The 25,067-nt window shown below is 43.4% G+C and overlaps 1 protein-coding gene across 1 annotated transcript in view; it reads right to left on the bottom strand.

Annotated features, from left to right (window-relative positions):
* Positions 1-25,067, bottom strand: part of CRYBG3 (crystallin beta-gamma domain containing 3) — a gene marked incomplete at its 5' end in the record, with an annotated part of 157,041 nt that overhangs the window by 47,821 nt on the left and 84,153 nt on the right. Inside the window, 5 exon segments of the mRNA XM_025198185.1 lie at positions 9,770-9,896; positions 11,828-11,961; positions 13,678-13,713; positions 16,232-16,346; positions 18,591-18,727. Coding sequence (XP_025053970.1) covers positions 9,770-9,896; positions 11,828-11,961; positions 13,678-13,713; positions 16,232-16,346; positions 18,591-18,727 — 549 coding nt within the window.

Consider the following 25,067-nt stretch of genomic DNA (forward strand, 5'->3'; position numbering starts at 1 on the left):
TATTTAAAAATTTTCACATTTATTTAAAACATCTTTTAAACCCAGCACAAACAGTTACTGTTTTCGGATTGCTTTTGAATAAAAAAAAAAAAAAAATTCCAGTGAATTTAGTACTTGTGAAAAGCACATGAATCAGTCACCATGGAAGAGAGGTACTTTTAGCCAAGTCTCTCAAAAAGTGGTTATTTAGATTACATGGAACACTCCCCACAGATTTATCACCAGTTAAAGTAGGTCAAGTTATGTTTATATTTTAATTAGTTATTTTAAAACACTGAAGTGTCCTTTTCTATACTTAAAATAATGTATTTCTGTAGGAGCTACAATACATTTTTCTCCTCCTAAAAGTTCCATTTCAGCTTTTCTCATTGCTTTTTAGATTGCTCAGTTTCTCATCCTGGTAAAAATACTCTAGTAATTTCATTGAAACATTCAAGCCAATAGTTTGTCCTGATGGTTATAAGACTCAATGACAAGAAGCAACATAACATTGAAAAACAGGTTAAAACATGGAATTCGTAGGCAAAGGAAAACCAAAACACTCTGTACATGAAGATAGGTTAGCAGAGGAACTCTGAAATCCTTCCCCTTGGGACAGTTTGTTTCAAATCTGAGATCATTCCTTCCTGAGCAGCAGAGGCATCTAACAGGCAGGGCAGGGCGGAGACGGAAGTGACAATTTTCACTTGATCTGGCTACAGAAAGTGGTTTATAGCCATGACCAAACAAGTGCATGGATGCAGACTGCTTCCAAAATGGCCAGCTGGGAAAAAATCTGAACTTTCATTGCATGAGAGGTCATATGAAGATGTTTCAGAATACAGCATCTTCTGTAATTTGTGCCTGTGCTGCCTCCCAGCCAGGTGCCTGACTGGTGCCACCTTAGTCACGGGGGCACATGCCTCCCCCTCCCAGCAACCAGTCAGTGACTGAAGGGGGGTCGCCCCACAGCCAATCTTGCCAACTGGGGAAGGGGGGGGGCCAATCTTGCTGACTGGGAAGCGGGGGGTGGGGTTCCCCCATGAAAAGCTCACCGACTGGGAAGCAGCCGCGGTGCTCCCACTCCCTAGCTGGTGCTCGCAGTGGGGGCACCAGCGCTCCCACCTGCCCATCACCTAAGCGAGGATCATGGCTGGGCAGGGGGTGCACCACAGCTCTCAGGGGGTGTGTGCACCCCTATGTGCTCTGAGCTGTTTTCAGAATGGAAGAGGGGGAAGGGAGCAGAGGACGTTTGGTTTGGAGGTTTTTCAGCCCCCGCTGAAGGGTGGGGTGGGTGTATTAGAGCCTCCCTGAGGCAGGGGGTTTCCGATTCACCCACCCAAACCTCCAGTCCTGACTGGGGAACCCCTAGAATGAGCTCCCTCTGCTCCCTTTCCCCCTTCCTATTCTGAAAACTGCTGTGGGCTGGCATGGAGGAAGGGCTGTTGCCAGGGGAAAATGGCTGCAGGCTCCCAGCCAGCAGCTGGATTCTCCTCTCCCCTGGAACCAACAGTGAACTTCTGTTTGGTCTGGGGGACCTTTGTAACTCAGAACGCTTCCTGCAAAGTGTTCTCGGTTACAGTGGGGAGCTGCACTTCATCCATCAACATTTTTAGCAACAGGGTTACTTGCAGCAGTCCTTCCCTGGTATGGGCTGAAGTAACATTTCTTATGTGTCAGTAAATGCATTCAAATCCAGTGGAAATGCACAGAGGGTGCACGTGCACCCCCTGACAGGCCATGCTCCCCGCTTAGGCCACTGGCAGGGAGAGCAGGTGGGAGTGCTGGTGCCTCCCCTGCGAGCGCTGGATGAAGCACCACGGCCACTTCTGGGAGCACCGCGGCTGCTTCCTGGTTGGTGAGATTGGGGGGGGGGTCCCCCGCAGCCAGTCGCTGAGGGGGCATGTGCCTCCCCGACTAAGGTGGCACCAGTCTCCCGTGTTTAAATCTCACCCATGACGAAATCACTGGAACAGAAACACTGCATAGATTTTCTTATCGTATCTTGCAAATGCTCCTAAGGGCCCTCTACTTTAACTAATTAATCTTGAGTTTTTCTAATGTAAGGAAATTTCAGTAATTAAGAGAATTTCAGATAAGCATGTTGGCACACTACAAAACAAAGTATTTAGTATAAAGCTGATTATTCATCAAGCATTTTAAATCTTGCAGCTTAGCAGCAGGCCATGGGGACAAAAACTGAAAGGGAGCGAAAGGACACATACTTTGACTAAACAGAAAACAAAACAGGCTTCAGGGGTAATGCTAATTAAAGTTAAACAAAGGAACCCAAAAGGCTACATGATTTGGTTTGAAGAAGAAAGAAAGGAGGAAGAGAAAAAAAGTGAACACCTCCTCCGAGCATGGTTTACAGTCTGTTCTGCAGCAGCACAGAGGGAGAGTTTTCAGGTATCTGAAGGAGGCACAGTCAGTCTGTTTTCAAATTGCCCAACTTCACTGGCTGGAATCCAGATTCAGAAGGACCCACAGAATGACTATGTGGGTGTGCTAACCTCTGTCCTCAGTAAGTCAAAAGAGGAGTCAAATCATTCCAACCTCTATCTTGCGAAGCACATTTTCTTGCACTTTGTGTGATGAATTAGATTTTGGCCCTCAGTTTCAATGCACTCTGTTCCCCATGCTGGAGTAGATGCCAATGTTGGTCCTGAGATACTAGTTAATGACCCACATAGCAAAGAAAATATTTTTATTTACTAGTCCTGTAAAACTCGACCAGTACAGCTGGTTGTAGCTGTGTTGGTCTAAGAACATAGGCAGGCAGGGTTCTTTGGGTAGATGTGATCTTTTATTACACCAACTGAATAGTTGGAAAAAAGTCTGTAGCAAGATTTCAAGCGCAATCACCCTTCTTGAAGCATGATTGTGCCCGAAAGCTTAAGAACTTTTTTCCAACTACTCAGTTGGTCTAATAAAAGATCACATCTACCCAAAGAACCTTGCTGAACAGTAAATTGCACATTTTAGACACCCATACTCTTAACTCTAGGCTTGGAAACATTAAAAAAAACCTGGTAGCACTGAGAAAGTTACACCTATGAACCCCCTAAAAGGCATATTCAGGTACTTCCTTCAAATTCACTGTCCACAAATTTCTCTATTTGAAATTCACTAAAACTCATGGAGGAAATTGCAGTTGAAAAAAAACACATCTACTTTTCCTTGAACCTGAAGGCAAAAGATTCTAGTGTTAAACCAGGGTCCAAGGGGAGTCCCACTTAATCTGCTCAGTAGCTGCTGTCCATATTTTAAACTAAGCAAATAATAAAATCTCTAACAAAAGGCTAGCACTGTTGATACAGTGCATTCAATTCTTCCAAAATGTAATAATGAAAGAGTAAATGCCTATTTAGCAGTCAAGTCTATTCTTGGTAGAAATGACTGCACAGTCAAATTAACTCAACACAAGGAGCTCTCAAGTGGGAAAAAAATGAAGCAGCTGTCTAGCCACAATGCCCATTACTGTTGTAGTGCTTGAGCACCATACAATTTTTTCCTGCCTTGATATTCAGTACCTTTCAATTTTCCACAACAGTAATCTTTGGGACTGAATTTTCCGGTGTAACTTTGAAGCCCAGAATTGGATTAAAAACTGTGGTGTGTTTTTGTTTTGTTTGTAAAAAGGACACTATGCATGTAGGCTGAGAGATCACGACCAAGTTCTGTTTTCAAGTAACTGCATTCTAAACCCAGGATGCTGCCAAAGCAAGTATTTGTCAGAAAACACACAAAAGTCTTCTCAAACTAGTAACGGTTCTCAAAGGAACTCTGAAAATCACAGCAGTTTCCACATATGCATGTAGTGACATTCAAAAAAAAGGAAACCTCAGGTCTAGACTCCAAGCTGAGAACAGGTGACTCACTTTAACATTCCCACCATCTGCAGCCAGGCTCACCTAGCCTCCCAGAAGGCTGCCTTCTCCAGCAACCTCTACACCCATATGTCCTGTTCTTCTTAGATGTAACATTCACAAAATGACCTTAAAATGCCAGGTTCTGCTTCATATACTACAGCAAGAAAAGGAAGCAGGAACTCCCACCTACCTCAGAGACCTTTAACCAGAGTCACAAATTCAGTCCCATCTCCCTTCTTCACAGTGAACCTGTGAGAAATGGCCTCTCCATGCCTCCTCACAGAGTTCTTAAATCCATCCCTCGAGAAGCCTCTGTCCTGTATACCAAATGTTAGGAGAGGCTTACCCCAAGATAGGGCTGTGTAATGGGTGACCCCCCCAGGCCACATCCAGCCTTGCAGGGGTTAAAGTGTGGCCCCGGGTCCCCCAGTGCAGGTGCTGCTCCTTCTATTGCTCTCCAGCTGAGCTCCCCGCCCCTGCCCTTGGGGAGCGGGCAGCATGGCATGGCCTCAAGATCGTGGGCTTCGGGAAAAACAGGAACCTTGCCTGAAACAGCGGTCCTGGCCCAATGTGGAGGCCCATGGGATACAGTACAGCAGGGGAAGGGGCAGCGGGGAAGGCTTTGTGTGGTGCAGGGGAATTAGCAGAGTGCAGGGGAGGTGAGGAAGGCACGCTTGGCAGTGCAGCAGGGGGGTGCATGTGGCCTGGCGCAGAGTGTGGGAGGGAGGGTTTCATGTGGCACAGTGCAGTGTAGAGGTGGGGGCAAGCAGCGTGGCAACCAGCTCATTCAGTGTGTGGTCAGGGGCCTGTGGCCCCCAGCTACTCAGAAGTTGGCTGGCCGTGCCCTACTATAAATCATAGAATTGGAGAGAAGTAAGGCTGGAAGGGACCTCCAGAGATCATCTAGTTCAATCCCCATCCTATACAAATACATAATCTAACTTCTTAGTAAGACAACAATCAACGCTGGCACAACACTAGGCACAGCATTATAACCTACTACAAGTAAAGCATGGGGACTGCAACAGCCAACATCCTGCAGGTATAAAGGTTGCTAAAATACACACGAGATCCCAGGAAGGGGGCTGCGCTCCCTACTACAAAGGAAGGCAAACCCCCTACAGTCCATACCAATCTGAACATGGGGTAAAATTGCTTCCTGACTCCAAATATGGCGATAGGTCACTGAGCAAAAGGGGCAAGACCCTCTAGCTAGGAACCTCTGGGTTTAAATCCCAGCAGGAGCACTAGCACACCCCAGGCAAAATCCCCAGCCTTGGCTGCAGCCAACAACCAATACCTCTGAGGAAGGCTGAATGCCTCCCCCGACATACAGCAGGAGGTGGGTGAAATTCCCTTTTGACCCCATGTGGCAACCAGCAAAACCCAGAAGTATGGGAAATACCCATAGCAGAACATGGGCATAGCTATGCCCAGATCATTCCTGACAAGTGCTTGTCTAACCTCTTCTTGAACTTCTCCAGTGCTGGAGAGCCCACAACTTCATTAGACAATGCATGTGTATTCCATTGCCTCACTAGCAGCCCTTTAAGGATTTGAAGACTGCTATCATGTCCCCTCTTAAGCACCTTTCCTACAAGCCAAACATGCTTAGCTTCTTCAACCTCTCCTTGTATGGCTTGCTTTCCAAGCCTTTCATCACCTTTGTTACCCACCTCTGGACCTTCTCTAACTTCTCCACATACTTTAAAAAATGTGGACTCCAAAACTGCACACAATAAACTAGATGAGATGTAGCCAGTGCCAAACAGAGAGGTACCTAATGTTTTTATTGTTGCATCCCAAAACTGTATTAATTTTTTGTGTGGCTGCATCACACTGCAGACTCGATTAAGTCTGTGATCTATCCACATCCTTCTCCATAGAGCTGCCTCCAAGCAGGTGTCACCCATTTTGTATTTTTGATTATTTTTTCTGAGGTACAGCACCATGCATCTGTCATCCTGTTTGCTCCAGCCTAGATTTCCAATCTGTCAAGATTCTTCTGAATTGTGCTCCCATCCTCCAAAGCGTTCACAATCCTTTACAGTTTTGTGTCATCTGCAAACTTACTCAAGAAGCTTTCTATACCACCATCCAAATCATTAATAAACATAGTGAACAGCACCAGGACTGGGATAGACCCCTGTAAGACTCCACTCAAAGCCTCCTGCCACTCTCACATGGATCCATTGCTTGTGGTTATTGAGCCACATATCTGTCCACCCTATAGTGTATTTGTTCAGCCCAAATTTCTTCAATTTGTTTATGAGGTCATATGCAACCGTCTCAAAAGCCTTGCTGAAGTCCCTATACTCTATATAGACAGCAGTCCTGTCATCCATCCAAGTAGTTACTTTGTCAAAGAACGATATCAAGTCTGTTCTTAGTAAATCTATGCTGGCTGCTTATGATCAGCCGTTTATCCTCTAAATGCTTGCAAATGGTCTTCCTTAGGATATGCTTTAGTAACTTCCCAGGTACTGAGGTGAGGCTAACCAGTCTGTAATTCCCGGGGTCCTCCTTTTTGCCTTTTTAAAAGAGGAGTATTACACTGGCCCTTTTCCATTCCTTTGGTACTTCACCCGTCTCCCACGACTTCATGAATATCATTGACAAGGGCTCCGAGATCTCCTCTTCCAGTTCCTTCAGAACCCTGGAATAAAGTTCATCAGGCCCTGCTGACTTGAACTCATTCAGACCCATTAAAAGCTCTCTGACCATCTCTTTTGTTATTTCAACCCTCAGTTTATCCCCTTCCTTATCCAAATAATCCTTGTTAAGTGTCTGGCTGCAGTTTAATATTTTTGTGAACACTGAGGCAAAGTAGTTGTTGAGTAGCTCTACCTTCTTGGCCTCTTGTGTTGAGAGTTCCCCCTGGCTAGTTAATAGTAGGTCCACAGCTTGTTTGGGTCTTCTCTTGTGGCCAACATATTTATAGAACCTCTACTTGTTGTCTTTAACTTCCCTTGCCAGGTGCAGCTCATTCTTCATCTCTGCCCTCCTTATTTTGTCCCTTCAGGTTCTTACTCTTTTCTAGTAGGCTTCCTTGGTGATGTGCCCAAGACCAGACTAAAAAAAAGCCTGAGAAGAGGCAGGGAGGAAGGGAAGGGGGTTTGAACCGAATTCCCTTTGTGGCAATTTCAAAGCTAGCTGCAAACACAGGTACATCAACTTTAAACACCTATGCAGGTGTGTAAGCCCACACAGCATTTCACATGCACTTTTCATCTTAATATAAGCAATAAGACAGGCACAAAGAAAATCTTCATTCTCAGAAAGGAAAAAAATCACCCAAAGGAGGAATGACAAAGCATTCAGGATAGCAGTTCCCTAATGACAGATACATTTTCAAATGTGAAAACCTGCAAAGACGCTTAAAAGCTTTTCACATCACAAAAGTCTGCCACAGTTATAGCTGAATCAGTCTTCAAATACAGGAAGTCACATTTTTCTTTTTTGTGCTGATCAGAATCATTTAAGGTGCCCCAGGGCAAGTCTACACATGCGCTTTAATGCGCAATAGCCTATTTTACTGTGCATTAAAGCATCATGTAAAAAACTGTGGGCACTTTTACATGTGCTCTGGGAGTGGGGGGCAGTGCTTTCATTAGAGCAGCTCTGAGAGGCGCTCTAATTAAAGCGCTGCCATGTCTCATGTAGCAGTGTCTCTGGGATTGAAAATGGTGGCAGAGTGGTTGAACTAATAAAGCTCATTCGACAAGCTTTAGTTCAAGCACCCCCCTGCCATTTTTAAGCACAGGGATGCTGATGCACAGAAGCCAGAGGCTGTTGGAACATGGCAACTGCCATTCTCCAGCAGACTCAATTAAATGAATCTGCTCCGACATGCTGAAATTCCAGGATGTTGGAGCAGCTTTGGTGCTTGTGTACAGGCGCCTGTGTGATTATGCTAATGTGCAGTAAAATAGGCTACTGAGCATTATGCATCACTTAAAAACCATGCACATTTGTTACCATGCATTAAGGTAGCCTCATGCACATTTGTTTAGTGCCTCGCATTGGAGGTACTAAACTTAATGCACATTAGGAAAAGCGCCTTAATGCATGTGTAGACACACCCACAGATACCTACCTATCTTATACAGAGTCAATGAAATACTTCTTGGTTAACTCTAAACCAAAAATTGCTAGAACTTCAGTGTTCATTATATAAGAAGAGTATTTTTCCTGTGGTATTATGAAGGTTTTCAGAGATCTCTTTACAGAAAGATACAGAAATTATCTTAAAATGCAGGTTCTCTCAAATATCAGCAAACCATTCTTTGTAAAGGATGATATTTTTCTTAAACACAGAATTTTTTTATTGCCTGCAAAAGATTCAGTACACATTCTACAACACACATACTGAATACAACCATCTTTTTAACAAATGTGGCTGGCCTGTAAAACACTGCATCACAGTCAAAAGGATTCTTAATCTCAGTGACCACTCTTCAGTTTTAAGAAGGAGCCATTCTTTGCAGCTGCTTAAAAAATGTACAAAGCTTCTTTTTAAATGAAATAAAGGAACATTTAAGCAAAGGAAATGATAAAGATGTTCTAATCCCCTTTCTCCCTAAACATTCAAGTGTCCAAGATTTCTTCCAAATCAGGCACTGGCTTGGTTTTCATTAGCATCTCATCATGGCTCCTACTAAAAAAACATCTAAAATCAAGATTTTTCTTACTATGATAATTTTTACTGCCAAAGTTTTCTGGCACAAAAACTACTGAGAAGCATTGTAATGCCATTGTAAAGCCTGCAACAGCTGTTGTGTCGACTTCCTATTTTTATGTTAATGAAAATGATTATACACACATATGTACATAAATTTTAGTATTTATTTTAGTGTCTAAATAGCAGAAATGAGAAGTCTGCAGGGAAGAAAGGGATTTTGCAGTCTTGCACATTCTTTCCTTGAGAAAAGAATATCCTAGAACTTCTATAATTTTCCAGAAAACAATGCACTTTTCACTGTATAGGTGGGAACATAAAGAAAACTTTCATAAGAGTATGTGCATGGGAGCCAGATAGAGAGTAACCAAGCACAGAGAAAATGACGTCTACTCATAGAAATTTATGAAAAATAATCTTCATTTTTACCCTGAAACAGTGTCTAATCAAAATGAATTAATTAAATTAACAAATTGAAGCAACTCTTGCCTACCCTTCCCCCTACACACACATATACATGGGCAAATCTAGGATTCTGAAAAGGGAGGTGCATATGGTGTAGTGCATTATCGTATATACACATTTAACACAATACACATTTTCTCCAGTTAAAAAAGAGACTAGAAGCTTTATATATATCCTAGGACACCTCGCACTACATTATTCAGCTTAAAATTGAAGCAAAAACAAATATAACTTTATTGAAATGTGAATTATGTGTAAAACATAACAAACTAGGCAATATTAATGAAAAGATGTTAGCTTTAGTTCTGTGGTCAGAATTAAATGTACATTTCTTTCTGATTCATAAAAAATAGCCTTCTTGAGCATCTTGATGGTACATTCAATGCTTCACTGAAAGTTATGTCCACACCTGAGTTGATGTTTACCTCATTTAACAGCTAGCAGAGAAAAGTCTGTAGGGCTGTGAAACAGGAGGTACATTAAGATGTGCAGCTATTAGACAGCAGAATTGCAAAAGAAAGGATAGCTTGATTAGTGGAATATAATTTAGAAAGAAGAATTTAGAAGGAATTGGGTAAATTATAATAAGCCATGAAGTCAACTGTCTCCTCCATTGTTGCCTGAACAGATGACTATTGCCACTGTCAGGCAGTTAGTTTTAATTTTTGGGTGGACCAGAAATCAAAGTGCAGTGTGATTACACCCTCCTGAATTGGCCTATGCGCGCGCGCGTGCGCGCACGCACACACACACAAAAATCAGGAATAGTACTTACAGCTTGTAGGAATCTAAAAGACAGCAGGGCAGTGCCAATTCCCCCCCAGGAGTGCCTATCTTCATAATCTCCCTCCTCCAGTAGATACTGATGGCCTTTATAGCGTTCCTTTTCATAGGCAACCCATCTACAATAGCATAACACATGGGAAAAAAATAAAAGAAGTTGTTGAGCACCTGTGCATCAAGAACAGGTGTGGAAAGTGAACATCTTTACACTTTTAGGATGGAGGTCACAAACTCAGCTGACAAACAAAATAATGCTTGTTGTTTAAGATTACACCACACATTAATGAAGCATTCTTTGTGGATCAATACTCCATTTCACCATGTGGTGCTTTCTTTAACAGAAGTGTACTTGTGTAACAGTCACAGATGTCCCATCCCTCTTCACACGTGCTCCTGTCATATTCTGCTATGGTATTTCAACACAATTGGGGCTCATGAGACACAGGATAAGTGTCTATGCAAAATAATTTTGTAGTTACCAAGCAATGAATCATACTACTTTGAACAAATAGGTAAGTTTTGATTTAAAATATTTCTGCATCAATGCTGAATATTCTCAGTGTTTAAAAAAAAAAAAAAGTGTAGAATGACACAAAAATCTTATGATAAGATTTCAAAAGTCAAGACAGTGATATAGAATTAAAAGTCTGCATGCAAAACAGAGGGTATTCCATTTGTTTGCCATTTTGTAGCGGGTGTGTGCGTGTAGGGGGACAAAAATAAAGATGTATATTAAAAAACTGTCGGTTAAGCTTCATTAATAGGCACTATATATTCATACCTGCAACAATACCACCAGCAAATGTCTTATGCTTCTGTGAGCATTTCTTCTGTTAAACTTTCCTACAAGGATTTATAACTGCTGTGCAAATCCTGTTAGCATTGAAATTTGGCAGACAAGAATGAATTTATTTAACAACATTTGGTTTAAATTAGTTCAGCTGCTTAAGTTATTGTGGAATAAAAGAAAAGCACAGAGGTAAAAAAAAGATCACTTAAAAAAAATCTTAAGTCTTCCAGAGACTTGGCACATAATATCTTTGGCAAACATCTTTGGGTATTTATATTGAAGTTTTTCTATGAATTTTGTGCATGAGAAAGTCTACAAATAGCCTGAAATAACAGACATACAGCACATGTAGTATCTCAGTCACTGTACTGAGACATTAGCTCTCCAACCATGACAACAGTGTTAGTGTCAGCATTATTTCATTGCTTTACTAGAAATATGCTTTCTAGAAGTACGTGTTTTTCAACCCCTGTTAGATAAACAAGTGGATATTAGAGGTGACTGTTTAGCTGGTATCCAGAGTTCTGAGGCAAACATCACTGGTTTCTCTATGGCTCTGTTTTACAGTCATTTATATAAATGCAAATTAGAGACCATCAAATCTAAGTGGCAATATTTTGCCCTTCACTCCTCCACTTTGCACTAGCAAAAATGACAGCAAAGGGGGCAGAACAATGAAGAATCAATCCCTGGTGCATAGTCATAGGTAAAAAAAAATTGTTAACTCATGTTAAGAAGGACAGCTGACAAATGAATAATCTAGGCAGTTAATAGCTTTTACAAATTTGCAAATTAGGTGGAAGATTACGGCTGATCTACATGGGGACACTTTAGGAAGTTACAGCAAAGCTACTAAAAGTGAGGTCAATCCCCAAAAGCTAAAATGTGTTATGCCTCCATGTAAATCCTTTGATTTAGGAGCAAGTAGCCTTAGTTAGCTGGACCTTATGAACGTTGACTGTGGTTGATTTGTCCTGACCTTCCTGTGGGTCTCTGTGTAGACAAGCCTTATGGAGACACAGATATAGACACCTTAGCCTGCTAGCCAACACTGAAGGTGCAAAATCCTAATGAAGACAAGGAATTTTGTCTCAGAGCAGTGACTACAGATTAGCTGACATGACTCAGGACACTTATGCTTTCCAGGACACAAATGTCTGAGGTTGTGGCTTACAATAACAAAACTACTTACATAGGAATATAATTGTGTTATATTTTTACAAAGAAAAAAGCTTAAATATTAAAATGAAAGGTACTCACACTCCACCAATGACACGTATTGATCTAATTCCCTGGAAATCCTCCTCATTTCTAAACAGAGCAGGGACACAATCTATGTTTTCAGAAAGCTCTTTGGCCCATCCTCTGAAGTGGCTTCTTTCATATATTATTATCTGGAGAACATGATTTGAAAGAATAGATTGAGCCCTTTCAGTTTACTGACCATAAACATGGAACTTGCAGCGTCACATTGTTTAAGGTCACTGGTTTTTCCTCAGTCAGCACCATGGGGAAACTTTGTGCTTTGTGAACTCTTGACTCTGGCAGATTCTGGGCTTATCCAGGCCAGGTTATCAGTCTGTCTGAAGACTTGTCTTCATGATGAAAATTACTAACATAATTATACCAATATTCCTACACTGTTCTGGTCATATTAGGGTAATACTGCCAGGGATGCTGAGTATTGTAGGCAGAGTAAATGCTGAGCTCTCTGCTGTCAAAGCTGGACTGACAATAATACCTATGCTAGGTCATCTAGTTCAGTCCCCTGCTCAAGGCAGATCATCTCTGACTAAACCATCCCAGCCAAGATTCTGTCTAACCTGCTCTTGAAAATTTCCAGGGATGGAGAGTCCACAGTTTTTCTTGATAGCCTGTTCCAGTGCTTGACCACTTTTATAATCAGAACATTCTTCCAACTTAAATGTCTTCTGCTGCAGCTTGAGGCCATTGTTCTTATTTTGGCCCCTACAGCCACAGAGAAAAGCCTACTCCATCTTCTCTATATTTGTCCTCCAGGTATTTGGAGACTGTTATCAAATCCCCTCTCTTATCTCTTCTCCACATTAAATAACCCAAGCTCTTTCAGCCATTTCTCATAAGTCATGCTTCCCAGGACTCTAAACTAGAGGTGCACCGATATATTGGTCCATATCGTATCGGCACCAATAAAAGGAAAATTGACATTATCGGCAATAGGATTTTTTTAGCTGATGTGGCCGATAATGTCACTGATAAATGCCACGTGCATACATGCAGCCACAGCATACCACGCAGGCGGTCAGGAGCGCCGCCTGGAGAGCAGTGTCTGGCTGGTAAGTCTGTTGAGGGGAAAGGGATGGGGGAAATGGATGGGGCATGGGAGGAGGAGGGGGAGGCAGACCAAAGTCCTCGTGATGAGGGAGGGAGTGGGACTGGCACTGGGGCTGCTTAACTGGGGTGCAGCATGGGGGCAGATCCCGCTGCTGCACACACGCTGGGAGGGCATGTGCCCCTTGGTGGCAGGGGTGCTGAGAGGGGCGCTACAGGGGCGCTACAGCCAAAATTTGCCATAGCCCCCCCTCCCAGCACCGCTGCCACCCTCCCTGAGTGCAGTCCGGCCCAGCCTCCCTCCTGGGAAGAGCCTGGCACCGCCCCTGGCCCCAGCCCGCAGCAGCAGCCCTGATTTTCAGTCAGATTTTGATCTTTGCATAGGGACAGGGATGGGGAAGAAAAGAGTACCCATTTCCCCACCCCTTTCCAATACCCTCCTCCTTTGAATGTGGTGAGATAGGGCACATAATGATTGCAACATCCCAATCCTTCAGTGATATCTGTTATGCTTGCATCAGTGAGGAAAAAGCCATTTCAGATTGCAGTCCCTTTAAATTCTTCAGCTGACAAAAAACTGTTTCAGCTTTTATAACGCACAAAGCAGTTGTGGCTATTGGGTTTCACAGTGACACAGACTTTGTTCTCAAGAAGTGGGGAGGATGAAGAATGCTTCCTTTTCTTTTTGGGAGAGGGAGTGGGTACTTCTCCACTGCTAAATATAGAAGGCTAGATTAGGCGGTCTGTTACATCAGGATGGGTTTACGATTTGATCAACTATAGTAACACACAGTACTTACCTTAACATTCATAGGGAATTGTACCTTTAGTCCACCCTATGGTTTAAACAAAAAAGAAAAGAGCATTACATGATATTTTAAATTATGCTTCCCTGGGTGCATGTTCTATAAACCCAAAAGAATATGCAGCCCTTGTAACTATACTTGCCAATGCCATTTTCTGTTAAAACAAATTGTGACTTTGAGATACTTTGATAATTCATAATACCAGTGCTCACCTACAAAAAAGACAGACAAACCTGCTTCATGATTATCCCAGCCTCTGGGTATAAAAAACATTTAAAACGAGGCTTCATGATTATACCAGCCTCTGGGTATAAAAAACATTTAAAACGTTTGCATAGTTACTTTCTATGTTTACACTGTAGACCAAAATAGTTATTGCTGTTCGTTAACTAATCATGCAGCAGGTGTTCTTTAAATTAACTTTTTAAATTGTAATGACATGCAAGTTTCTTAAATCACTGGGATTGTAGACCTAGAATTATAGAGAAATGGGGCTGATTGCTTGATTCCTTGGATTGAGTACAGTGTAAATGCTCTTGGGATGGAAGAAGTGTGAGCAGACTGTACAATAATTGTTCCTTCACTAGAAATAGTAGACAAGTCATGTAATTTTTCATCTTCTTTGGAGAACTGGGGAGAGTTTCAAAACCACAGAAAGAAATCAGGCAAATACTTTACACTTGCAGCCCTAGCAACCTATGTATAACTATTACATACATATATTAAACTATGTACTACTTTATCCTTCTCCATCATTTTCCATATTTATACCCACAAGCCCACACCAAAGGAAAATTAGCCTGCCTCTGAATCTAAATTACTGTGCAGTGGTTTCATCTTCTGACCAAACACCACTAGCAGATATTAGCTGTGTCAGTTTAAAGAGTTTCTGAAGAGGCTTTAATAACATTTTGTTACTGCCTCCAAAATAAGTTTGCAACAGTTTGCTTTGGTCTAAAAAGGGTCTTAATCCACATTTTTGAATAAGATGTCCTATTGAATGGGTCAGATGTATTCTTTTCCTGCATATTCTATTCCCAAAGGTGATATGGTTTGTTCACACTGGGCGCATCTAAACATGCAATCAGTGTGCCTGAATAAACTCTGGCACAGTTCATGCCACAGTTTATTGTTCCCAGGTGCTGTGTTTGTGTGTGCCCGAGACTGCAGCACATTGAGCTGAAGTGGCACAACCCCAGCTGGCAAAGGGCCCAGGGGGTCAGCCTGCCAGCCCAGAGCTGCTCTGCCCTGATTCAATGTTCTGTGGAGGGGCTGGCCATGGCACAAGGGTGTTACAGTGTGGGAATAGCCAGCAGGCAGTCCCATACTGTAGCACCTTCATGCCCCAGTCAGCCCTGGTCACTATCTACATATGCATTGTGGTAGAGTAAATAACTCTGCCATAGGATAGTACTTGTATTGGGCAGTACTATCCTACAATGGAATTAATTAGTTTACTCCAGCTTAACAGATCTGCACATGTACACTACTAATTAGTCAACTCCGCAGTAAAGTGCACGTGTAGGTGCCCGCACTGAAAAGAAAAAGAAGAGTATTATACTTTTAATACACAAAGTTATATTAAGAATCTGTGGATCCCTCTAGATGTTCAGATAAAGTTGTGATGGGATCTGATGTGCGATGCACACGCTTGTGCCATGCTACATGTATGTGCATGGCAGGAACCCAGAGACCAAATGCCACAGCATCAGAACCTACCATGCCTTATTGCTGGTGCAGGAGGAGCCCAGGATGCTGATCCCAGGCCTCTCCTGCACCAGCATACTAGTAGTAAGCTCCTGTGGCTATGAGTCCCGCAGCTGACAAGACTCCAGTGGGGTGCTGCTGTGGCTAGGAGTCTTGTCAACTCATGTGACTTCTAGCTGTGGAGGCCCATGGGCTGGTGCTGTGGCTAGAAGCTCTTTCAGCTGATGGGACTTCCAGCCATGCTAACCTGTGGGGTGCTGTTGAGGCCAGGAGTCTTGTCAGCTAACAGGGCTCCCAGCCCCAGGAGCATTAATCAGGTAGTTGTGTAAAGGGGGCCTGTGAGATATAGGTAGCTGTGTTAGCCTGAAGTCAAGCAGAAGGTAGGGTAGATTTCTACCTTATACGCTAACTAAATTAGAAATGTATATAACATAAGCTTTTGTGAGCTGAAGCTAACTTCATCAGATGCTCTGAAAGGACCATGAACAGAGCAGTGTATAGAATGGAGAGAGGCATTTGAATACAAAAGTTTGCAAGAAGTGACGGTGAAGAGGAGGGAGGGAGAAGGGAAGGGGGAGGGGGTACGAGGGGGCAGTGCTGGGAGAGGCAAGTAAGCACAGAACCCATAGGGACAAAGGGGTCACACAAAAGGTAATCCAGGAAACGGGATAAGAACTTCTAGTCCCTGTTTAAACCATATATAAACACAATCCAGTCTATGGATGATTTCTTGTTCATGCAAACTTTAACTCAAGTAATCCAAGAGGGACTTCAACTTAAAATGGGCTTTAAATCAAATCATTAAAAAGAAAATGTATCCTCTGAGAATCAACCTTCTCACCATTTTTAAGGGACGTAAGGATTTTACATTTGTTGAAGAAATTTCAAGCACTGAATGGCCTTCTTCCAAAATAACCACCTCTCCTTTATAATTAAAGTCAGAATAAGCAAGCCACCTGTAACAAGAGAAAAATCCAATTAGATAATATAGTAAGAACATAAAATGGTATTTAAATAAAACTTCTTTTCTTGTTTGTGCCCACTGGTGTTGGACAATATACATGAAACTCTTCATGTAAATTAATACAAACCATGGTTATATCAATTCTAACAAAGTTCCAGAGAATTAATTTACAATTTCTTCAGTCTGCCCAGAAGTAATAGATCTAGAAAATTAGCACATTCATCACGTCTTAAAACACCACCCTATTACACTGTGAATAAACACATCCTACAAATTAGTTGTAACGATAAAAAGGATTTGGCAACCAACATCAGAGCCGTCCCTAGTGGGGGGTGAATTGGGGTGATCACACCAGGTCCCATGCTTGGGGGGCCCCACAGTCAGTGCTGCATAGGCCCCGCTGCGGCTGCCACACACTGCTAGCTTCGGCTGCTCACCAGCCCCTCCCTCCCCCACTTCACCAGCTCCAGCCGCTTGCTCCTCACCCCCTTCCCCCAGCACAGGCTGATATGCCCTGGGCCCTGCACACCCCTAGGGATGGCTCTGACCAACACCACCAACATTTGTGTTGGATTCATAGCAGGATAGAAGCATTTTTACTGACTCCTCTGGACTCTACATCAGGCTGTATAAGAATATTCTCATTTACAATATTTTGTTTGAAATCCAGGACATTAAGATCCTTAAAGTGGGGCTCCTTCCTTCAGGCTGGTTTAAGTCAAAAGGATTATCCAGTGAACAGTTGGTGCGTCTACACAAGATGCCTTAATGAACAGTGGACTGTTCTACTGCACATCAGTGCATCACAGCAAAACCCATGCTAATGCACTAATGCACAGTAGAATTAGTCTACTGCACAGTCACAAAAAAGTGTTCATCTTTGCTACTGGGTATTAGTGCAGCTACTGTACCTTTATCTAGTATCTCATATTAGAGGTACTAGACTTAATGTGCAGTAGCAAAGGTGCATTAATGAACATGTAGACATACCCACTGGTAAGAAAAGAAACTGAAGCCTCTAAGCCACGTAGGAAATTAAGTTCTTAAAACTCTAGAAAACTATACACAGCTAAAAAATATGGCTCTGCCCTTTCCCGTCACCTAGCTTTAAAACTTATTTTAAACTCTTTTTCCCCATTACCATAGAAAATTTCTCCCTGGCAATCATAAGTGGTGTGTAACATTTAGGGGAAATAGAGAGTATGATGGGAAAATAGCTTCAATGCTACCCATGGAATGGCTAATACTGCTCCACAATGATTATGAAAAAAAAGAAAAGAGGGAAGTAATTCCCAAAATGACAAACTTGGAAGTTCTATATATTTACCCAAACATATTCTTCTGCTCAGTGCAGAAAGTCCTGGACTGCTGAGGTCATATAGATTGAGATCAAGCATATGGATTGAGATCATATTGCCTTTTTTTTCTGCCTAATCACACAGTAAATCAGGTGATAGCTGGAGCTTCAGGAATGCTTGGATGATCTAATATGCGTTTTCTGGAATTAATTGACTGTTAGATTTTAACACAGAGATGTCCAAGTGGTGGCCCCCAGGGTACATGCAGCCTGCTAGAGGTTATATTGTGGCCCAGATAGCTGCCAGAGGCACTATGTTGGTACGGGGCTGGAACCCAGAGAGCAAATGCCACTGCCACTTGCTCCCCTTCCCTTTTTGTCCCGCCACAGGCATCTTTGGTCATCTTTCGCTATTCAAATGCACTAATGCCAGGGGACAAAGGTGAGGGAGAAGAGCAGTGGTAGTGTCCAGCTCCTGGGTTCCAGAGCCATGCCAATGCAGTGGCCAGAGTAGTCATGCCAACAAGCTACCACACCACCACCAGAGGTGAGTTGTCTAGCATACAAGAAGCCCTGTGGGCTGATTCTGGCTGGTGGGACCAAATAAGCTGAACAGCTCTGTTTTAACAATTCTGGGCAGAAGGGTAGAAAGCTGGGTAGAAGGCTACCATTCAGCAAACAAGATGTAAATTCCTCCTCTTCTTAAAAAGAAATTGAAGGAAAGGGCTACAACAATGGTTGCCTGGGTAAAAACAGGGAAACTGTCTTTGAAAGTGTCAGGATCCAGGAATCAAAACTGGGCTAAAATATACACAAGGGAGCTTTTGTTAATGTTATATTAGCTTACTTATAAGAAAAAATTAAAATGTTATTCCTTAAGAACAAACTTTTATGGACTATCATTTCAGCAGCATCATATTGAAGAACTGCAGTACTCACACTCCTGATTTGACAGCTATATAAAAGGTGCTCTCAGCATCCAGTTCTTCTAAATTGGCAATGGCACTCTGTACGCAGATAGGAAGCCCCTTTGCGCCAGCATGTGGGCAAAGCTCTAGCTCTGGAATGCTGCAGTCCTGTGGGGAAAAAAAAAAAAAAAAAATAAATCAGGCTGTAAACGTTACTTACATTTTGAAAGTGAGCAACCACTGCTGGAAATATAGCTATTATGTTTATTTTCAGTTTTGTCTTAGCCCTGGGCTCTCCAGTATAGTACAAATATTTAGAATTCAAGTTGGGATTTTCATAGAGTATTAAGAGAGTTTTCATAGAGGCCACGTGAGTCTTCAACTCGAGTGGACTTTCAGTGGAAACCCTCCACTTAATTCCATAGAGTTCCTTTGAAAATCTCAACCCAAATAAAAACTTACATTACAATATTTGATAGCATTTACCAACTCAAGCTGGCTTCTATGACCCCTGGCTTCTAGATTCATCATTATGCTGAAAACAATGTTGGAGTGAATTCACTTTGAAATAGCTGAATTTTTTGCTTAGTACATTTGCATTCAGTGATGCTTTTTTACAACTTTTTCATAAAGAGTGAAATATATGCTTATGCAGGTCAGTTCAATCTCAGAATGAATTAGTTAATTCGATAATTGTAATGTGTACATGAATACATACATATAAGGTTATGTTACATCACTAAAATACAATGTTAATTGTACAGGTGGCAATTCAGCATGTTTCTTGTATTGATTATAATCAACGAAAGGAAGAAAAAGATTCTAGGACTTAATATTCCATGCAAACTTGTCTCCCAGTTCAGGAGAGAATATAAGCATGAGCTACCACTCATCTCTTTTTAGGAGAGGCATTTAGGCTCATGCTTAACTTAGCTATGAGTAACTTATTGATTTCAGTGGGATACGAAGATACTTCCTTGAAATAAAAACCCAATCAATCAGAAATTTATTTTTGCCCTGGTGGTAATTCAGTTCTGTAATTCACTTGACTTACAGCTTCAAACTGTGCAAAATCAATTTTATATCATGTTAAAAAACTACATTTTTCAAAAAAGTGCAAAGAGGTAAAACCAAAGGAAATGTTTTTGGTACTATGTAGGCACTTCAATGCCTTTTTTCCCCTTTACAGAATACATCAATATGGAGGTTATCATTTCTGGACAAGAGATTGATGATCCTATTGGTTCTATCCAAAAAAGTGCATAGATTTTGTTCATTATGTTCATTTCAAAATACACAGGGAAAATGCATCACCAGTGTCGTTCTCACAGTTTTCAAATACACTACAGCCCCTGGTAGCTGTTACATTTATCTAGTGTAATGGCTTTCAACCTGTGGTCCGTGGAACCCTGAGGGTCCACAGACTATGTCTAAGGAGTCCTCAAAAGATGACTACGATCAATCAAAAGTATGTGAATGCCCACACTTACAATTCAGAGGGGTACGCACCTCCATGTAAAATATTTTAGGGGTCTGCAAATGAAAAAAGGTTGAAAGCCAGTGATCTAGTGATTATGTTAATCATATGATTAACCATAATATGCTAAACTTTCAATTAATTTATCATCTGATGAGCCTCAAAGATGGCAATCCAGCCACAAAGATGTTATTTGTAATATGGGCTGCTTACAGATGCAAGCCCTCCCCACCCCCCACCCCAAACGGTGCCTTACTTTGAACTTTGTGTGCCCCCACATAGAACCTAGTGCATGCCCAGAAGAGACATCGCATTAGTCTGACCTGGCTCGTCCAACATCTGTACAGATTGGGCGCTTTAGTGAGGCTTTTTTGGCATTTTTATCTAATAGCTGACTGAATTAGCTTTTAGATAAAAGCACCAAAACCCCCAGCTGAAGTGCCCAGTATAGACAGACAGAGCTGGGTCAAACTAATGCTCTGCTTCTTCCGGTAAAGCGCCTTTTCCGCTCCCATGTCTGTCATTGTCTATGTAGAATATCTTTTCAGTTCATCTGTATTGAGCTGTAATTTAAACATATGGCACATTACACATAGGGTGACTGTTTGGCCAGGTCCTCCAGCATCCCAGTGCGGACTGCTACATTTATTTTACTCAGTGCAGCAAAATAGAGTGCTGTGTACAAGGACTGAAGTGGCATAAAGAATGTAAGGCTCCTGTGCTGCAGCCTGAGTCAGCTCTGTAAGGCTGAGGCAGGCTCCTGCCCTGTAGCCCTGGTTAAGTGCACTGACCTAGTTACTAGTAATCAAGGCCAGCTGACCACCGGCCCCTTCCCTCCCTAAGAAATGCTTCCTGAACATTGTTGCACAACACACTGGTATTCAGTTTCTGAGCAACTCCTGTCCCAGCAGCATCTCCGGCTCCCCTAGTTCCTTCAGCTTGCTCCTGGATTTCAGCCTTTGGATTCTCCTTGACGACCTGCTTCCTGACTCCTGACCCTGGTTTGGCTTACTTTTGAACTTCACCCTGTGGATTATCCTTAAGACTTGGTAAGTGGGTTTATGATTCCTGGCTCCTGACCCTGGTTTGGCATTTTGGCTCCTGACTTGTGGCTTCTGACTTATCCCTGGAACCTCCAACTCCCCAACTGGCGCTATAAACTAGGGCACTTGGTCTACTGGACCAGGACAGCTTGTTCAGCTACCCAATCATTTGGTAGGGTCACTGAAGAATGAACTGGTCATTAGGTCAGATTTGTGTGCCTTCACTGGTGGCCATGCTGCAGAATTTACAGACTCAGATCACTGTAGGCTCAGAAATTCCCCTTCCAGCGCCAGCTGTTAAGCCTGCTGCTCCTGCCAAGTCCAAACCCAAGATTCCACTACCAGAAAAATTTGAAGGTAACCCCTGTAAATTTTGGAGATTTAAAAATTAGTGCCGCCTGGCCTGCAAGCTGCATCCCCGATCATAAACCTCAGACAGCCAGAGTGGTGCTGAGAATCCATCTCCTGACTGGAGAGCCCTGGCCTGAGCCACCCCACTTTTGGAGGCCTCAAATTCTCTCCTCAATCAACTTGATGCCTTTATTAGGGCAACGGCCAAGATCTTTAAGGACATAAATCAGGTGCATGAATGGGCCCTCCAGACCCAGACCCTGAAACAGGGCCACTACCCTGTGTCCAACTATGCCACAAAATTTAGACACCTGGCCAGAGAGACAGAGTGAAACATGGCCGCACAGCATTTCCACTTTCTCCAGGGCCACAGGGGGACTATCAAAGATGAGTGGCCCAATGACCCTGGACAACCTCCAGCAACCCTGGATTACCTCAATGACCTCTGTATGCCTGTATCCATGGTTGCCTGGCCAAAGGCCAGCAAGAGTCTACTGGACTGCCCAGGGAACCAGAAAACTTATATTGCCAACCGTAGAGTCTATACAGGTTAAGGTAACCAGGCAGAGACTCCCCTGAAGAAAGGATGTACTAGTGCTCAAGAGGTCTCTGCCTCTACTGTGGAGGAGTAGGGCATTTTGCCCAACTAGTCCCTGAAAGGGAACTTGAATTTCACTGCTGGGAAACCAATCAGCCCAGCCTCAGTAGGGTGGTACATTCCCTCCCTTGCCCCTCCATCTTGTGCAAGAACCTCTGCCACCGAGAGGAGACCAGACATACCCTTATAGGTCTTCCTTTGTTTGTATCGCCCAGCTACAGATGACATCTCCCAGCCAGCCCTTCTGGATACACTTGAATACAGTTTCCAAAAATCCTTTGGGAACTTTATTGACTTGACATTTGCCTCCCAGCACCAGATTCCAGGTCTAAAACACACCCCAGATGGAGTCAGTACTGGAGCCACCCCAGATGAGTCCACATTCTCCTTGGGACCTGTCACTAAGGAATCAGCTCCCCTGGAAGTGTGGATCAGAGGCCACCAGATGTTTCTCTGCTTTTACCTAATTCATTCTCACCACTTTTTGATTATTTGGGAAACCCCTGGCTTTTCCTCCACAGCCCCAGTATTCTGTTGGGGCAGAGGGAACTCTGATTTAGTTCCATTTACTGCAACCGGATGCGTTTCCAGGGGAAACCCCAGGTCACAGCCCAGATCATGCAGGGAGCCAGTGCAGTAGAGCAGCTGACACCATCTGCAGAGAAAATGAAGCCCGCACTCCCAGAGACTGCCAGTTTGCCAGCCAGTGGCTCAGCTATCCCTGCAAAGTATTGAGATGTGGTCAATGTATTTGATAAGATGGGGGCGGACCAGCTTCCTCCACATTGTCCCTACAGTTGCCCCACTGACATTTTACCGAGGGAACAGATTCTGTTCAGGCAAATTTACTCCCTCACTGAGCCTGAACTCAAGACTCTAAAATAATACATCAGAAAGAATCTGCAAAAAGGGTTTATTTGGCCCTCCACATCACCAACCAGGGCTTACATCTTCTTTGTGACCAAGAAAAGCACCTCTCCAGAGCACTGGACTATAGAGCACTGGACAAGATTACTGTGTGGAACCGATACCCACTCTGGTTGATTCAAAAGTTGTTAGACAGGCTCCACTTTGCCAAGATATTTAATAAACTAGACCTACTGGAACCCTACACCTCATCCACTTCTATGAAGATGATTAACAGAAGACCACCTTTTGGTCATGATATGTTCATTTCAAGTACCTTGTAATGCCCTTTGGGTTTTCTAACACCCCTGCAACATTTCAGCATTTCTTGAATTATGTTTTCAAAGACATCCTGAACCTGTTTGTGGTAATTTACCTGGATGCATATTACATTTTAAAATCCTCTGGGAGCCCAAACCTTCATGAATGCCATGTTTGAGTGACACTGGAGCAACTAAGGAGCCACAGTCTATATGCCAAATTAGAAAAGTGTAAATTTGATAAAAATAACTGTTGAGTTTCTAGAGTATGTAATTATACCAGAGGGGCTATCCATGGATCTGAGGAAGGCTTCTGCCATCCTAGACTGGCAACCCCCAAGGGATATCCATGGGGTTCAGTGGTTGCCTGGCTTTGCCAACTTTTATAGCAGATTTATCATGGGGTTCTCTAAACAGGTGGCCCTAATCACTGCCATTCTCAAGAAAGGAGTGGCACCATCTAGACGCCAGAGGCCCAGGCTACCTTTGAGGGACTTAAATTAGCCTTCACCTCAGCCCCTATCCTAACTCACTGAGACCCAGCACAGCTGTTCCTGGTGGAGACAGATGCTTTCAGCTGGGCCACTGGGGCTATCCTGGCCCAACCATTGGGCCCTTAGGGGCTCCCCCACCGTTGCACTTTCTTCTCTAGGAAACTGACCCTGGCTGAGTGCAATTATAATGCACTGGATCAGGAGCTCCTAGCAAGCAAAGCTGCATTTGAGGAATGGTGACACCGTCTAGAAGGGACTTGGATGCCATCTGGGCCCCAAAAATGGTAAGGAGGACACGTGGTTGTGGACGGATAAATTTTCAGAATCCTGTCCTGAAACCTATTCCATTCTGAACTCCAAGAACTTTGTTATGGCCACAGTAAATAAGGACCTAATGATGCAACCCCATTCCTTGATCCCCCAGGACTCCTTTGTTGCTCAGGTCCGGCTGGACTTAGAAGGACCTGGACTATCTTCTATATCAGATTTTCAATTTCACACTGGGCTCCTTTGGCACAAGGGATGCCTACATATCCCTAAACTTTGAAAAAATTATCAAGGCTCACATTTGTGAGAGCCCGGCAGGACAAATTATGCTGAGGGGAAACCAGCACGGGTTCGTGGCAGGCAGATCGTGCCTGACCAATCTAGTCTCTTTATGACCAGGTTACGAAATGCCTGGAGGGGTGGACGTCGTATACTTAGACTTCAGGAAGGCCTTCGATACGGTATCCCACCCCATACTGGTGAACAAGTTAAGAGGCTGTGACTTGGATGACTACACAGTCCGGTGGGTGGCGAATTGGCTGGAGGGTCGCACCCAGAGAGTCATGGTGGATGGATCGGTTTCGACCTGGAAGGGTGTGGGCAGTGGGGTCCCGCAGGGCTCGGTCCTTGGACCGATACTCTTCAATGTCTTCATCAGTGACTTGGACGAGGGAGTGAAATGTACTCTGTCCAAGTTTGCAGATGACACAAAGCTATGGGGAGAAGTGGACACGCCGGAGGGCAGGGAACAGCTGCAAGCAGACCTGGATAGGTTGGACAAGTGGGCAGGAAACAACAGAATGCAGTTCAACAAGGAGAAATGCAAAGTGCTGCACCTAGGGAGGAAAAATGTCCAGCACACCTACAGCCTAGGGAATGACCTGCTGGGTGGCACGGAAGTGGAAAGGGATCTTGGAGTCCTAGTGGACTCCAAGATGAACATGAGTCGGCAGTGTGACGAAGCCATCAGAAAAGCCAATGGCACTTTATCGTGCATCAGCAGATGCATGACAAATAGATCCAAGGAGGTGATACTTCCCCTCTATCGGGCACTGGTCAGACCGCAGTTGGAGTACTGCATGCAATTCTGGGTGCCACACTTCAAGAAGGAT

Source organism: Alligator sinensis, unplaced genomic scaffold (assembly GCF_000455745.1).
Source record: "Alligator sinensis unplaced genomic scaffold, ASM45574v1 scaffold19_1, whole genome shotgun sequence".
Classification (NCBI taxonomy): domain Eukaryota; kingdom Metazoa; phylum Chordata; order Crocodylia; family Alligatoridae; genus Alligator; species Alligator sinensis.